This window comes from Cupressus sempervirens, chromosome 6 (genome assembly GCF_028749045.1).
Source record: "Cupressus sempervirens isolate cs-2001-9-10 chromosome 6, ASM2874904v1, whole genome shotgun sequence".
Lineage (NCBI taxonomy): Eukaryota > Viridiplantae > Streptophyta > Pinopsida > Cupressales > Cupressaceae > Cupressus > Cupressus sempervirens.
In genome coordinates this window covers 2,204,494-2,222,699 of record NC_143123.1, presented here as the reverse complement: position 1 = coordinate 2,222,699, position 18,206 = coordinate 2,204,494, and the positions used below count along the sequence as shown (strand labels likewise).

General features: G+C 32.4%; 1 protein-coding gene across 1 annotated transcript in view; it reads left to right on the top strand.

The window, feature by feature from the left end:
* LOC149550684 (uncharacterized) overlaps window positions 1-16,707 on the top strand; it is a 139,265-nt gene extending 122,558 nt beyond the window's left edge. Inside the window, exons 2-15 of the mRNA XM_089789568.1 lie at window positions 10,597-10,649; window positions 11,933-12,040; window positions 12,205-12,397; window positions 13,757-14,015; window positions 14,179-14,235; window positions 14,351-14,398; window positions 14,510-14,596; window positions 14,699-14,756; window positions 14,909-14,976; window positions 15,071-15,166; window positions 15,256-15,312; window positions 15,868-15,981; window positions 16,181-16,204; window positions 16,356-16,707. Of these exons, the coding sequence (XP_089645694.1) occupies window positions 10,597-10,649; window positions 11,933-12,040; window positions 12,205-12,397; window positions 13,757-14,015; window positions 14,179-14,235; window positions 14,351-14,398; window positions 14,510-14,596; window positions 14,699-14,756; window positions 14,909-14,976; window positions 15,071-15,166; window positions 15,256-15,312; window positions 15,868-15,981; window positions 16,181-16,204; window positions 16,356-16,367 (1,234 nt within the window). The 3' untranslated portion in view covers window positions 16,368-16,707. The remainder of the gene's footprint in view (window positions 1-10,596; window positions 10,650-11,932; window positions 12,041-12,204; window positions 12,398-13,756; window positions 14,016-14,178; window positions 14,236-14,350; window positions 14,399-14,509; window positions 14,597-14,698; window positions 14,757-14,908; window positions 14,977-15,070; window positions 15,167-15,255; window positions 15,313-15,867; window positions 15,982-16,180; window positions 16,205-16,355) is intronic.
* The last annotated feature ends 1,499 nt before the right edge of the window (window positions 16,708-18,206 follow it).

Genomic DNA, 18,206 nt, shown 5'->3' with positions numbered 1-18,206 from the left:
ACCAGGATCTACCATAGATCATAAAAAAAATCTATTAAATTCTTAAGGCACATTGGTCGATCTTCAGTCAGCTGACAGAAATATGAGATCTAAATTGATCTCTATTCAAGTAATGATGATACCTCATTTGGAGGTTATGCAAAGGGAGCTACAATCAGCCCAAGATCTTATCACATAAGATCACAATCTTTTAGTGGCTAACAACTTAATTGATTTAATTGAAAGAGTACAGTTGTTGAATCACATTTTGGGAGCAACAAGAACTACATGGGATTATGCATTTTCCATGATCATCCAAGTTCACAAGACATTCATTGACAAATATACATTGCTTCCACCCATTCCACCCCAACAATTGTGACATAAGTGTTCAAAAATAAAGGGAAATTGGATTTGGGAAAGTAGATTTGAAGAAGGGGGAATTGGATTTAGGAAATAGATATGACATATTCATTTTACATTGCTTATTCATTATTCATTTTTGGCATAAGTCATAAGACTTAGGGGGATAATTTATGCCAGATTATATTATTATATTTGTAAGGATGTAAATATGATAAAGTGTCATTTCTACTAATGTCAAAGGGGGAGATTGTTGGTATCTCTAACTATTGTTGTCTATTAGTGCTAAAAACTTAGTCATTTCCAAGGCAAAGCCAGATGGTCATCACTGCAACTAAGCTACTCTACATAGGCCAAGTCATGTACATAAGCAATTATGTATCTAGCTCTATAGGAGCTCAGCAAGTGTATAGTCATCGAGTATTTTCTATACAAACTGAGCTCAACAACGACTGAGCAAGTTTCAAGCATACAAGTGCCAAGCACAATATAGACCAAGCAACAACAATGTCAAGTCTCAGAAAATGCTAAAGGTCAACTAATGCAGAGTTTACATAAAAGTCAGGAATGGAACAGATTTTGAGTTAACACGTTTTTGAGCTGACATTGAAGGAACATTTAATATTTGTAGAGGTTGTTACAAAGAGTTTTACATGTGAATGGCATGGATTGCATATCCCTATGTTTTGTGATCAATGATTCAGATGGAGAGGTTATTATGGAAGGATCTAGAAAACTCTTTATGAAACTCTTTGAATAGAGAAGATCTTAACCTAGATCATATATACATAGAAAGGGTAATATAGAGAGACAAAGAGAGTGGAGAAGAGAAGTGTATGCATGTGAACAAAGATTAATGTGTGATTAGTGAAGTGAAGGATCAAGTTCAGATCAAAAGTCAATGAAAGGGATATGCTATCACTTAATAAAGCAAGTAACCTATTCATAGTAGTGAAATGGAAGGGGAAGACAAATATTATCATATCAGAGGAGATGATTAGTTAGCAAGGAGAAGACTCAAAATAAACTTACAAAGCATACCGAGAGTCAAGTACAAAATCAGTTCTAACCGACTTGAATCAGGAAAAATCTCTTAACAAAGTAGTCTTAACAGATCTTTGTAAATCTCTTAACAAAGTCCTTACTTTTTTGTAAGTGCTAAATCCTCTAACAAAGTGAGACCTAACAGTCTCTTAATCTTTAACAAGGTAGATCCCTCATAGGGTAGATCATATTTTATTATCAAACATTGTAACCATAATAGGTTAAGTTTATTATTATAGTAATGAAGATTTGTGGGTGTCATCCCCACCCCAATTTTACCTTCACCTTGGAGGATTTCTGGGTAACAAATATTGTGTTATGTGTTTATTTTCATGTATGTGATAGATCAAATTTACATGATACAACATGTTCATTCTTACAAGTTTTACATGCATAGGATAATTGATGAATGTGTGAATGATCTAGTGAAAAGTAAAAGTGCTTAAGATTCTGATTTGCCCCACCCCCATAGTATCTTGGTTATCCTTTTTATACCTCCATCAGTTAACATTTGTTACCTCATTGGAAAAATTATTTGACAATTCCTCTAGGACGTCTTCATTTTAATCTATTTAGTTCTTGGGAAGAGATTACTTGTAGATCCTTAAACCTAACATCACAATATTTACAACAATCATGCTAATAATATAACTGGTGATTCCCAACTGTAACGCCTCGCTCAGGAACTCAAAAGAAATAAACCTAATATGTTACAAAGTTTACTAAACTATTGTTTTTTTAAAGTTTAAACAACATCAAAGTAACAATAATGTGGAAGCAATATATACATACACATCAAGAACACGTAATCAATTAAAAATACAGTTTCAATTCCTTAAGGGTTCCTTCACATTGAGTCACATTTAAGAAAGTTTTAATAATAAGTTTAAATCTCAATTACAATATCCATAATCATAAAATGAATATACATTTACATAGTCATATAAGCAAATGCATAAGTATAACTAATAATATGAAAGCACATCTAATGAATAACATCCATTGCACATGTCACAAGGTATGTGAAAATAGATACAAGTACATCAGTAAACAATACAATATCCTGTAGGATCTCAAAACAAATGATACATAGATACATTAAATGAATTAAAGTCTTCAGGACAAGAGGAAGAATGATAATGGTACTACTGTATCAACAAGCATCCAAAATCTGTCAATTTGAGGGGGACCCAAATGGTAAGAAGACACTACCTCTCAACGACATGGTCACCTAATCAGGCTCCCACTCCCACTGTAGAGGAGAGATAATGTACGATCCACACACAAATAATCAAATTATAAAATAATCCTAGACAAGGAATCTTAATAGCCAAAAACTACCTCAAGGGTAGCACAAACTACTCAAGAAGAAGAGATAATCAAAATCAAAATGATACTCATCCAGTACCAACACCACATACCAAGTCAATATACAAATACCAAGACCAAAAATATACAACCACCTCAAAATCAATGTCAAGTGTCACAAGCACAATGACCAACAAATAACAACTAGCATCAATAAAAGTAAACTACCAATCACTAACTCCAACAATAAAAACACCACCAATGAATAACTGAAATTCATTAATAAAAATCAAATAGACCAACAATAAATGACATCCAATCAATGAGTAACAACTCACAATAAATGCACCATCAAAAGTAATATCCAACAAGAACACCACTAGAGGCAAATATAAAAAAACCATGAAGGAGACTCAAGCTCCATACTATAGAGTGTCATCACATTAGCCAACTCTAAGGTTACCCTAGCAATCCCTCAAACCCCCGACCCCCTAGTGACTTTATGCAAAACCAGAATACCCTCTCGTGACGATGAGGAAACTAGTCATATGTCTCACTAGGTGTCATCCCATTCCCATCCTTAGCCTATACAAGCACTCAAGGCATGGGTGAGGCAAACATTTATAACTTATCTTTTTAGTGTATCTCTAGGAAAAGGGATAGGCAAGGTATTTTAATTACTATATTATCACTATTACACAACTTACAATGAGTTACCCTAGCAGCCACTTTGGGCCCCAACCCCCATTGTAAGCCACTCCCATAGACATGCACCTCGACTACCTTCCCAAAAATCAAAAACCACAATAATGTCTCATACCACAAGAGTAATATTGATCGAATTTGGTTTCTTAACAGGCAACCCAAAAAATAACATTAGTTCTCAAAAACCAAGTTCTCATAAATGTTCCATAGCATAAAGCTCATAAAACATAAATTTCAATTCAAATCACAAAGTTCATCATGACATCAAGTCAAATAATCATAAAAGAAATCTCAAAAACGCCTCTAGTTCATATACTAACTTGGCCAACTAAACAACCCAGAAAGAAAAACCATCATGAAAATAAACATCACAAGACTATAAATAGAATATTAGGAAACACATAGTTTTCAGCCATATGATTTAATTCCACCAATTTCTCTTATTTAGTTTGGGTCGTAAGGATGTGTTTAGAAATAGAATAAGAACATATATGTTAATATAAATTGTTATGCTAATATGCTTATTTAAAACAATAAGTATTTGAATATCAAATCTCCTTGTGCATATAAAATATCATGCAACATTATCATGTTTTTAATTTAAATAATCTTAAATCATAAATAATTTTATAAATAACATAAATGTATATTATTAGATTAAATACTAATATCAATTTCATTTCTAAAATATTAATTTAACTTCTATTAAGTCAAGTATTAACATTTAATTTTTCTTTAATTCATAATACAAATAGAGATAAAATTATAAATTTAATTTAGTTATTTATAATTTCTCTCATAAAGTCAAATAGTTATTAAATAAATGATTACAAAGTGAACTCTACCACAACTTCTCTTAAAATATAATAAAATTCTAAATATTTATTTATTAACCTCCTTCTTACATTAATAAATATAAAATAATTTATATGCAACTAAGAGTTTAATTAGACTTAAATAATCACTAATACTAACATTACTTTATAACTAAATGGATAATATTTAATTAATTTTAGAAATTAATAAATTATTATTATTTTTTAAATAAATAAATCTGAAAATTAAATTATATAAAATAAAAATACACATGCAATTAGTATTTTCGCATGTCTTTGATTTCTCAAATCATGCAACCATACTATACTTAATTTTCTATTTTTAGCATATTTGTTTTCACATGCATGTAACCATACTATATTTAGTTTCTAATTTTAGCATATTTGTTTTCACATGCATGTAACCATACTATACTTAGTTTTTATTTTTAGTATATTTGTTTTCACATGCATGCATAAGTTTAATTACAACATACTTTCCTCTCAATTAATCTTTTATCTTTTTCCAATAAATTTTGCAATTAAATTATTTTAGCTATAAGAGTAATATTTCTCTATATTTAGAAAATTCATGATAATCTCATGGTTCTAATACAAATTTAAAATTGAAACTCTAACTGTTCAAGTTATTATGTTCTTCCAAACTTCCATAATCAAATATTCCCTATATTTTCTAAAGGGGTTTAAATGAATACAATCATAATAATTTTCTACAATGATTCCACAATCAACTTATCTTGATTAATAAGTTTTTCTTTTCAAAATCTACAACATAATTCTTCATGCAAAATTAATACAATAAATTAATAAGCATAATACAAGCACCTATGAAGACACGAAGTAAACAAATCTTTCAATAAAATTCTACAATGACTTTTCAAACCCCACCTAAAAACCATAGCTAAAATCTGAGACAATCTGTGAATGTATGCAAATCCAAACTCTCCAAAACTTTCAACAATTCTTTTGATCCAATTCTGAATTTTGCTCCAAACTTGTGTATAGAAATGAGCTCGAATCTCTTAATAAAGAGTTTAACTATACTCAGGGTTTCAAACATGCAAAAGACTCTCATTAAAATAAGCTTTTATTATTTAATCCTTTCATGCACACTTAAAGAACTCTCTAATTAAATTATTATTTTATATTTTCTTTTCCTCCAGTTTATTAATTAGCACAAGCACTAATTAAAGCGTAGCTTATTATTTAAATTAATAATAATAATCAAAGCTCATTGTTTAAATGCAACTCTAATTCAATTATTATTAAATAAATAATTATGATAAAATAATATTTAATATTTTAATTCTTTTTTTGTCCAACTTCTCAGATCAGACTTTTAAATTAAATCTTTTAAACTGAAGTACATATTTAATTAATTAATAATTAATTAAATATCATCATGTTCTAATTTCTCTTTAACTAATTTTCTAAATTTAGACACATATTTAATTAGTTTTTTAATTGATTAAATATTCTCATACTTTAATATTTTCTTTTTAATCAATTAATATTTAATTATATGATTAACAAATATTATAATTAAATCATTTACCAACTAAATCACATAGCAAAATCCACATAAAAGCAACATTACCAAAATAGATCAAAGCTCAAAATCAATAACATATACGAAGGTAAACTCATGGGTTTTAAAAAAGGTGGAAAGTCAAATACATGTCCTCCTTCTCAGGACAAGTAATTAGGCTATGACTGGAATTGCATCTGAACATTATCTCCCCATTTTCACCATTGAGTTATTGTGATAGGGTACGATTATCCTACCAATTCAAGGAAGTTGATGCTCGATACCTAAATTTTGCATAAAAGACGAGCATGTACATGTATATGAATATATCTAAACTAAACAAGCAATGACAAGGAGTGGTACATCATGTAGATCCTGACTAGCAGGTGACTACGACTCCCTCCCTTAACCACATCAAACATAACAAATAGAAAGATAAAACATACACACGCACCATACACATGCAAGTATGTGGTAAGTACCATAACAATTATAAGTCAAACATCAAATGCTCAAATAAAATAATGCCTTGTTACGAATATGAAGTAATCATCATTAAAGCATCATTTGACATTGCTATGAAAGAAATCACATTTATTAACTATGAATCATCAAAGCATCATTAATGCACCAGTAACCATAATCATTAAACAACACATGAAATATAGTCAACTAAGTAATCATCGTTGATATATCTCCAGTCCAAGTTATGAAATAATATCCTTGAAACTAACACATCCATGAAATAGGCATAAAAGAGTTTGGTAAATATAATGGAAAAATAAACTATGGGTGGGCATTACACCAACATCCCTAAGAATGAAGATATGCACCAAAAGAAAAACTAGTTTCAACCTATCTACTCATTATCCATACAAATTCCTTTCCTTGACAAACTAAGGATGAGTTTGTGGAAGTTAGACAAATAAATTATGTTCTAATGCATTGAAATATCAAGATGCCCAGAATATCCTCAATTTTCCAATGTCTTCACTATGATAAATTTCTATCTTGATTGTCTTACATCCTAGTAATCACAAGAATGAGGAGTACCCTGATACCAACTACTAGAGAAAAGAGAGGACCACAAAATGTTTTATGTATTATAGATATGGCAAGGAACAACTTTATACATTTATTAGAAAATAGGTGGAAGTGATTGAGCAATTCTTACAAAAATTGTATCAGTGTAATTACGCACACCAATAAGAACACCTGTAGGGGAATTAGATTTCGGTGTGTTATGAGAGTGGTTTTTATGAGTATGATTATTTGGAGAAGGTGGTGAAAAACATTAAATCAATTAAGGACGAGGATAACAATGGCCAAGTGGCAATTAGCTAATGACTTAAGCAAGAGAGACCATGGATAAGTTGGAGCTTAAGACAATTGAAATGGTCAAAGATATGGTGCCCTGATCTATTCTCATGGCTTGTCTATTTTTTCCCCCTGGTTTTTGTTTGGCTAGGCTTGCTTGCTCCTTCAGAGGGTTTTTTTTCTTAGGACTGGTTAGTGGCCTTCCTTGGCCTATTGTTTTTTAACTGTTCTGCTTTATGTTATGGACTTTAACTCAATCTTATTTTGTTTACAGTGGGGTTTCAGGTACCCATTAAAACATGTTTTACTTAATAAAAAATAACGACCAAGTGTTGGAAGAAGATGACAATGACAATAGATGAGACAAACCTAATTGTAAGCATATGAGAAGTGAGAATGATGAAGATGACATTGAATCTTAATCATCCAAAGAGGGAGAGGTTTAAGGATGAGGGAGAGAGTGATGGATTTTTATTGAGGTTGTGATAAATCAATAAGACACTCTCCATTGTTCATTTTATTAATTTTCTTTCTTTAGCTAATTATGTTAACATTGCTAGTAGTAGTTTTTAACATTACTTTGCTTTAGAAGAAACCCTCCTTGGAGATTGTTTGCATCGTTTCTTTTATTCTTTCCTACCATAAACTTTTATGATATTTTCATTCTAAAAAAACCATATCTTCTATTTTCTTATGATAACTTGGGCATACTAATTTAGCAATACAATCATAGTTTCATTATAACTAAAAATAGTGAGTGGTATAACCTTTTTTTCTTAATTGGAATTTTAAAAAAATTACAAATCTTTTCTTTTTTAAAAGAACAACTAAAACCCAACTACATCAACACTAATAACAAGAACAACTAGACATTATGCTATGAATAATTACATTAAGAAGAAGTAGATTTTTTCATGGACTATATAATCTTTAAGTTCAATATTGTGATGAGTTTATCTTGAAGATTTTCTAGAAAAAACTTGATACCTAAATGGAAAGAATCGAGCAAATTATATGAAGTTCAATTTGGAGGGGAAAGAACATGGAATTGTAGATAGTGGAGCAACATAACTTTCAAATAGACTAAAGGATGACCTGTCTATGAGGTTGTGGAGCATATTACGATGGAGGGAGCTACAAAGTAGAGTTATTCTCCATGTCCAACCATGTTGGAAGAGAGAAAGAAGAGATCGGAAAAGGGAACACCAAATGTTGTGTGCATGAGAACAAAACCAAAAGGCATGTTTTATGGATTCTACTCAAGCACAAAAAGAACACGATGGCGAAGGATGAAGAAATTTGAAGCAATTTTTGATGGGCAACTTGACATGAAGGATTTTCCAAGTGAGATGAGATTGGGCATTCTATTTGGATTTCCATAATTGTAAGCTAAGTTTGTTCCATTTTGACCAACCAAATTTGCATTTTCATTTAGCATTAAGAGAAGGCGCAATCATGAGAGTAGGGAGAAGCTTCTTATAAACAACTTTAAGGGGAAAGAAACGAATCTTACCTTTATTAGGCCATCTCCAATCTTTGAAAAATCTATAATGGCAAGGTGAAGACATCAAACATGGGAGCTCAAGAGGAGCCAACTATTGTATTTAGAGAAGAGGTTGCTCAATAGAGGATGCTAGTTTAAACTACTTATTATGTTGAACTAAGTTAGTTTCAACACATGCATAAAGATTAAGCTCATCTCTTTTTATTTTACAAGGCAATTACCATTAGGTTGTCACATCTAGTGGACATAAACATACTAAAATGTAATGTATAGTATATTAATTTATTGATTTTAGAATCAATTTAGGACAAGATCTGTGGGTGCTTTTAAAATCTCCAACACAAAATATATAGGTCTCTTGGAATTTCCTAGATTAATTTCATTCCATCTCTAGTAGTATTTGAGATCATTGTATGAGATAATTCATGTTCTTGTTTTAAACTTATTTCTTCTTGTAGTTCATCTTTCCTCTTATGGAGAACCAATATCTTTTATCATAGAATGTACATTGAGATGAAGAATTGATGTATGACCTTAGATTCAATTAAATGTTATGTATTTATTGATGAATAGACACATTCACTATTAGAAACTTATCTATATAGAAACACTTGACCGAAAGAAACAAGCACCCCTATGAGTGACCTAACCTCTTCCCCTTTCTGTCCCCACCTTAAAAAACATTTGGCTACAAAAGTTGAAGGCTAATGACTTAATAATAATCTAATTGTTGAATGATAAATGATATTTATACTCCATAAAGCACTCGACCCCAATAATTATTAGACATAATTATTAAATTGTGAGAGTTTATTTAAGACTAGCAAGTCAATAAACACGTGTTCTAAGAACTCTTGCAAAAGAATGAATATCTTTATTAATCCACTATTACTTTCATATTTATAAGGTATTCTATATAAATTACAATTGATTTATCTTTTTTTTTTTTAAGAAATGAATAACACAAATATTTAGAAATAATTAACATTATAGAAGCCTTTAAAAAATAAAAAATAAATAAAAACTAACACCCTAAAACATTGAACCTACACATAAAACTTATTCAATAATTATAATTGTTAATAATATATTTAAATCAAACTTTTCATATTTAATTCAAACTAAAAGTACTTAGGTATAGAACATCGACCCCATAATTATTCAGAAACATTGAGAACTTATTTAAGACTAGCAAGTCAATAAACATTTGTTCTAAGAACTCTTGCAAAAGAATGAACGTCTTTATTAATCCACTACTACTTTCATATTTATAGAGTATTCTATAGAATTACAATTGACATATGTATTATGTTTTTGTAGGAATGAATAACACAAATATTAGAAAATAATTAACATTATAGAAACCTCATTATTATTATAAATACTAACATCCTAAAACATTGAACCTACATTCGAAATTCTTGCTTACTCCCACATTAAACTTTCTAAATAAAATAATAATACATTTGTTGATAATCTATTTAAATCCAACTTTCCATATTTAATTAAAATTAATAGTGCTTAGGTATACATAGAATCTTAAATGTGTCCATTTCATCCATTTCCCTCTCAATATATATTTAATTATTTCAATTTTTTAAAAGTTCCAATCATTTTACTGGAGTGACGAAATTTACACATCTCCTCCAATCAAGACCAATGGATGAGCCACATATTAAACATTAAACATTAAAAGTGAAGAAAATTATTATTATTATTGTCTTGAATTAACAATTGCCTTGTAAAAAATATAAATAGAAAATACCTTAATTTTTTCATCAAAGGAAATCAGTATGCAATTTCGTTATCCACTATCACGGTCAATTTCCCCAATTTGCCGTGTCAAAATGGGATGCATATCTTCATATACAGAAGACATTTTCTTCATATTAACCAGTGCACACTTTAGGACATTGAGGGCCAATGAGAACCATCACATGCGCTGTCCGATAGAGATGATTGGTCGGCGAGACTGAGAGGTGCGCACCCGTTAAGAGTCTCAGTCGAAATAGGCCTCGGGGTCAAGGTCTTGCTAGACCAGAAGATCCATTGACTTGGAGCTGTGGTATGTGTTTATAGTTTCCCTTGATCATCCTTCCCATTTCACAGAATTGCATGATTCGCTTCCTGTCTGAGCTTCATCCCGATGGGGAATGCTTATCATTTCCTTCTATTGTTTTTCCTTCTATTACACTGCCAATGCTATGGAGAAATCATCTTTGAAGAAAGATTTGAGGGTGGGTCTTTTGATTTTTCCATTTGTGTTTATTTCGTCTTTTGAAGAGTTTCAAATTCTCTATGCGTATGTAGAGGAAGAAGAGTGAGAATATCTATGATCTGTGCATATTCAGCTTCTGAAAGCTCGATGTTTTTAATGGCTGATCGGTTTTGGTTTGTGTCTATGAATTCTTTTATGAGACTTGCAAGATGTTCTACACACGCCCATTAAACCCTTGGTTGAGTTTAATGTGTATTCTTCGTCTTCGTCAATTTACATGTAAATAGGCCCTCGGGGAACGCCATTTGTGTCCTATGTGTGGGAAAGGATTGTTCAAATACTTTTGGTTTTGTTCTTCTTTTGTTAGGTTCCAATTTTATCGGATGTCTCCGAAGAGACTTCTTTTGTTAGGTTAAGTGTGTTGGACTTACTGTTTTGAGAGAGAACAATCTGTGTGTTTGGCTTGTAAGTAGTGTTAGATTGAGTGCTCCAGCGGGGCCCTTTTCCTGTGTCGGGTGAGTAGTTAACAAGTACTTAGGGTTTTCTGCCATGTGTAGTCAGCGCTGCATCATAGATGCCTATGTGTCACAGTGACCTCTTCAAAATATCTTTGCATATTTTAGGATTTTCTGGATAGGAACTGAAAACCAGGACCAATTGTTGTATTTGGGTTTGTTTCCAAATTTAAGGAAACATGCTCACGATCTACAATTTTGACTTGTTTTGCTTTGGTGGTTACAGAAATTATTAGTGTAAGTTATTTGCAGCAACTATTACTGTAAGTTGTTTGCAGCAATGTATAAATAGCATATACGCTGCAGAGATATGTAGATTCTATTATGATCTTTTTTATTGTGGATGAGGATACTCAGACTGTAAGTTTAGATTTTTCTTTCCCGAATTGTTAAAAAATGATGATAGGATCTGATAGCATTGTTATAACTTGTAAACTTAAGCTGCTTAGTGAAATGGTTGGCATGTGGCCTCTGTAGAACTGATTAATATAGCAAGGGTAAATATCATATAGGCTGCAGGAATCTTCTCTAGATGCTATTTTAGCTTGCTCTGTTCCAATAGACCTTTGTGAGGATATGATTGAAAATGTTTTCTACATATCTTGTATTTTGAAGATGGATGGGAAAGCCGATGGGTGAAATCTGACTGGAAGCGAAGCGAAGGATTAGCTGGATCATTTAGACACTCCGCAGGGAAATGGCCTGGAGATCCCGAAGATAAAGGTTCTACTGCCTCTTAATCTTTTGTTTTATTTTTAAAGTTTTGTACCCTTTATGTGTGAAATGATATATTTAACAGCTTTAACGCTGCAACATCTATCTTTACTACTATTGCCATGATGTTGAGGTCTTGCCGTGCTGATTTTGTCATGTCCGTTTGCCTACAGGAATCCAGACGCACACAGATGCCAGGCATTTTGCGATTTCAGCAAAGATCCCAGAGTTTAACAACAAAGGCAGGACTTTAGTACTGCAATATTCTATCAAATTCGAACAAGATATAGAATGCGGTGGTGGCTATATAAAGCTTCTTAGTGGCTATGTAAACCAAAAGAAGTTTGGTAAAGATACGCCCTACAGGTATGTTACATTGTTGTGGCAGTAACTATTTTATACTTGGAGTTTTATGTCATCGCTGTGAATGGATTCTATTCACCCCTGCAAGTCAATTAGAATACCTTAGTTTTTGGGGTGGAAGATTATTTTGATTTCCAGTTCAGTTTTAAAGCCTTCAAGATTTTGGGTGCTTCGCTACGAATTGCTTCCTTTTTAAAGCAAAAAAATATTTTTACAAGCGGTAGTTCTCCTTTGGAGATCATCTCTAACAATTCAACTCTAGTTAGTGTGAATTGTTTTTATCTTAACATTAAAATCCAGATTAGAGCATATGATGAACTCAGTCTGTCGAATCAACATCACTAAGCTTGTCACCATAATACTTATTCGCCTGATTTCAAGTTCAGATGTCTAGGGTCCATTAGAAGTCTTCGGTGCTTTAATCTCTCAATTTTCATCTAGTAGTTTTTGGGTGAGTGCCTCGCCATGAGACCAAGATGTCACTAAATAATATCTGAAAAAGCTAATCAAAATATGTTCGTTAAGTAAAATGATATGTTAATGGTCGTCATATAAAATGATAAACTGCAAATAAGACATGATAAAACTCTACTACTGCTTATTTTAGGTTTATAAAGTAGTTAGGACTGGTCCTAGAAGAAAGTATCCTCCAAACTATTTGTCGACTTTCCCAGGAAATTTCCGAAATTTCTTTTTCCTTTATGCCTACGTCTGTTAGCTTACTCTGGGACCCGATTTTATTACCCGACAATCTATCAATAAGTAAAGGTGTTTTACATTCTCATTTCAGAATCAAGGTGCTGCACACTTGTTTCGGTTTTCACTTTTTCCTATTTTTTCACTCTCTTAGTGTTGACATCTTTATCCATATCATTTCTTCATCGATTTTGCATTTTTCAATACTTGCTATGGTGTACCATTTGTCAAGTCTACGATGGGCTTGGACATACTGAAATTGCATTTTTTGCTTTCTCCTTTCTTTTGCGCTGTTCATAGTAAAGCCTGCCTTGTGCCTAGAAAGATTCTGAGCCATTTCTTTCTAGTTTGATGTTACGATCTCCTAACAAAATACAGCTTTGCGTTGAATTCCATTTAATTTAAGTTTTCATATCAAAGAGATCTATACCAAACGTTACTTTGGGGATTGTCTAGCAGAATATGACATTTCTAAGCTTTCTGTGCGAAAGGATTAATTGTTAGAAAAGGACATGAACAACAAAATTAAAATAATCTCTACAAAATTGATTGGTAAGGATAGAAACTAGGCCTAATTTTTGATATGCTGGAGACATGTTACTTGATTTGAAATATTAACGCTAGTTTATCAAATATCTCTTATTCTGTTATGCTTCCTTGCTGCAGTGTAATGTTTGGTCCTGACATATGTGGTACACAAACAAAGAAGCTTCATACAATAGTGTCATATCAAGGTCAGAATTATCCAATCAAGAAAGAGCTCACCTGTGAGACAGACAAACTTACACATGTCTACACTCTAATAATAAGACCAGATGCAACCTACAGCATCCTTGTCGACAATAGAGAAAGGGAATCTGGAAGCCTATACAGTGATTGGGATATACTTCCACCCCGTAAAATTAAAGAAGTTAATGCCAAAAAGGTATGGTTTTTAATCTTTCACGTCGTTTTTCAAAGGTTATTTCATCGTGATGAATTTAGTTTAAAATTGTTTTCCTTACAAGATTTGGCACTGCATATCACTCTGTTGATAAATATGACTTTGTTTTCTATTAACTTGATTGCTCGTGTACAACTTTTAACAGCCCAAGGACTGGGATGATAGAGAATATATTGATGATCCTAATGCCACAAAACCAGAGGTAGGATTGTGCATAGAAGCATTTTACTTGATTTTGCATTAGGCCAAGTTGGTTGAAATCAGAATATGCAACAAGAGTTCTGAAACTATGCAATATATACAATTTTATGATACAGGGCTACGATTCTATTCCAAAAGAAATACCAGATCCAAAAGCTAAAGAGGTATGCAGAACCTTTCTGAAAGAAATGTGACAGTCATCTTGAAAAGATTTGATTAAGTACTTTGATTTAATTGTTGTTTTCATCAACGAACCTTGTGTATTGCTTTTGTAGCCGGATGATTGGGATGAGGATGAAGATGGGGTATGGAAACGACCAAAGATTCCCAATCCAGCATACAAGGGGCCTTGGAAGCCTAAGGTTTGTGACACAGCAATTTTTTTTTTTTGGCCACATTCTCTTACATTCTATATGTCAATTTTCTGCCGCAATCAGTTGAATAACATTTATGATTATCAACAGAAAATTAAAAACCCAAATTACAAAGGGAAGTGGAAAACTCCATGGATTGACAATCCAGGTATGGCCAGTCCAGTTTCCATTTGGCATTTGTCTCTCAAGTGTATTAATACTTTTTCTTTCTAGAATCAGCATTTACAAGCATGTCCTGTATGTGTTTGACTTCAATTCATCCGTGTTATTCATGTTACCTACATAACTTGTCTTTTTCAGAATTTGAAGATGATCCAGATCTTTATGTGCTCAAGCCTTTGAAATATATTGGGATTGAAGTCTGGCAGGTGAGGGTCTAATCACTTTAGATATCTCATTTATCATTTAGTTGGGAAGTGGTGTAAGCAGCTAGACCCTCACCCACTTTTAACTTGAATGCAGGTAAAGGCAGGCTCAGTCTTTGACAATATTCTGGTCTGCGATGACCCTGAATATGCCCGGCAGGTTGTCGAGGAGACGTGGGGAAGAAACAAGGAGGTAATTCATGTTGGTTCACACTCAAATTCATGTTGGTGGTTACTTTTTTACACTGCTCATACTTTGCATTATTGGCTGTTAATTTTCAGTCTGAAAAGGAGGCTTTTGATGAGGCAGAGAAAAAGCGGCAAAAAGAAGAGGAAGAGGTAATAGCAAATGTTTGCAATTTTAAGTGTTATATTTTTTTTGGATGAACTTCAGAACCATCTTTTTAACTCTCGTCTTCCATGTTCTTGGAATATCTCCAAATTCTGTTTTAATTGGTCATTAGAAATTTGTTAAATGTCCTTCTGTCTGCTACCAGCCAACTTGTTATATTAACCTATTTGCTCATCTTTGGAGATCAATATACAATATACTTTTCTATTTTGCGTCTTGTTCTGTTTCTTTTCCTAAGATTTAGTTTGAATAACAAGCTTCAGAATTCATTTACTTTGTGATTACCTCCTGTTGTCTTTACATTGTTTTAGTAGTTTCTAACTTTAGGCTCCTACGGTTGATTTAAGCCTTGGACTTTCTGTATTGTAAGGGCTGTATGTCTGAATCCCATTAGCCAACTCTGGTTGCTTGTGAGCATTAATATATTTTCTTTTTCTTTTGATTACATTCTGACACAGGTAGGCTCTAGATGATGTATTTTCTCTATTTAATCTTGTTTAAGTTTCCATAAATTTAAAATTTGAATTTCTCAATTTTAACAGGAAGCTGAACGAGCAAGAAGAGAGGGTGAACGAAGGAGATCAGAACGTGATCGTGACCGAGGATATCGAGATAGAGATCGCATGAGGGACCGGATGAGGAAGAAACACCGAAGGGTAGCTTACAATTTATCTTCTGTCACACTGAATTTGCTTTTATCGTTTAAACTGGTGTTATGAATATTCAATCTCTTTGATTGTCTAGAACCACACTGATGGTCCTCTATATTTATCTGCACAAATTTAAATGAATTTGGTTGTTTCATTTTACTCTTTGAATGGTAGCTGACTTTTTTAATTTGTTCATTTCAAGCAGTATGATGACTATGATGACTATCATGTAAGTAAATCTTCTCCACAATTAAAAATTTCTTGATTTTCTGAACAAGAATGATTAAGTACTCTTTTTTTATCAATGAAATATTAACATGGCATTTGCATTGCTCCCCCAGAAAGATGGCTGATGTTTTCTTTTCTTCTTGTTTCGGCAGGATGAACTATGATTCTCTTCCCTATAACTATTGTATTATGAAGCAACATGGGAGAATTTGCTTATGGTGGCTCCAAAATCCATGATGTCATCTCTCAATTAATGACTAGTATTCGATTAGTTCATACATACGGATGCTCAACATGTTTTAGAGCCAGAAAGGAACTCTTCACATGATGAGAAAATCGTTGCCGTTGAGTGTCATTGAACTATATCTGTGCGCTCCAGAATAATTTTATTAAAGCATTTATGGCATTTCTTAGTTCGGAAGTAAGTAGCCATTTTGTAATAGTGTTCATTCGGAGACTTTTAGCATATAATGAATCCAACCGGAATTCCCTGTTTAGCTATAAGTTTTTAGCTGTCAACTCTCTTCTTCATTACTTCCTGATATGTAATTGTTTTCTTTCCCTTTCTTCTGTTAAGCAACTTAGTAGCACAGCACTGAGAGAATCTACTATCTTTGGAATTAATGCACTTCATAAGCAAACATGATAAGGGAAAGGAAATAACATAATCTGGTAGATTGGGGATTTAATGGTTGAAATAACTAAATAGCCTAATAAATGAAGGCTTTAAATAAATCAAGGAGCAATTCCTAAAAGTTCTGATTTCAATCTGAATCCAAGCATAAAGAAATTAATAAGCGTATCGTTTTACTTCACAAAAATTGAATTAAATCCTAGTTACAGATTCAAATAAGTATAAGAAAATGAAATGTTTTGATTGAGTACTCTTGGGGCAACAAAACAGTACCTAAAGTAAAACTAAATATCTCAAATTTGCCTTATCACGAATCTCAGTTAATGGGCCTCGAAAGTATTTCCGTGTACAAGAGGAAAGCGAGAGTTTTAAGGTTCTGGTGCATACTTCTTTAAAAAAAATATATAAAATGGATTAGAGAATTAGAGTTTAGTTGAATGAAGAGAAATATGACTAGCAATTGCATCTTAGTGTGCAATAGGTACACTGAGGAAGTATAGAAGGTCATCTTAGTATTTATTCATGTGTATGTCTTTCTCTTTCTTTATATCTCATCTATCTATCTATCTATCTATCTATCTATCTCTATTTATTTCCCATCCTCTCACTTTGTTTTCATCTCTATTTCTAGTTTTCTCCCCCTTCCATATTCCTCTTCTTGTCAATTTCAATCTCAATCTCCATCTCCATCTCCATACCTCTCTCTATCTCCTTAAATTATAGATTATAGTATAGACTGTAGGTCCTGGGTATTTTTTGAATCAACAATGTGTTCAATATTTCATGATCACTACATTCTTGAGTGGGGTTCCCATTTGAATCACTATTTTGAGCAATTTGATCTACCATGGATGCTCTTTTGATATTACTTTTAAGTATGCTTTCCAATATTTTTATCCACACTCTTCCTCATTCTCTTAATCATCTCTATTGTCATTACCAACACGAATAAAAAGAATTGCTCATTGTCATTACCAACACGAATAAAAAGAATTGCTCATGCAATTCAAGATCACTGCAATTTCCAAGAATGCCACTTCTTTGCTTGGCTTAACTCCCCTTCACCACTTACGTAATTGGACTAGTATTATTTCTCACTCCAAATCCTACTCTATATGTTCCATCAAATTACCTCAAATGAGTTTATCTTACACCATATCTCATGTGTTGGGAATCTCTCTTCTAAGAGATCCCTTGATCTTTTGGGCAATTACCTCACTTGTACTCTTGTCCCATTGGTACTATTAAATTTATCTTTTGGAGTAACAACTTGGTAACCTATCTTGCATGGGGAGTTATATGTTAGGAAATTTTTGGTGAGATGGTTCACATATTTTAATCTTCCAATTTTGCACATTGCTCATTGTAT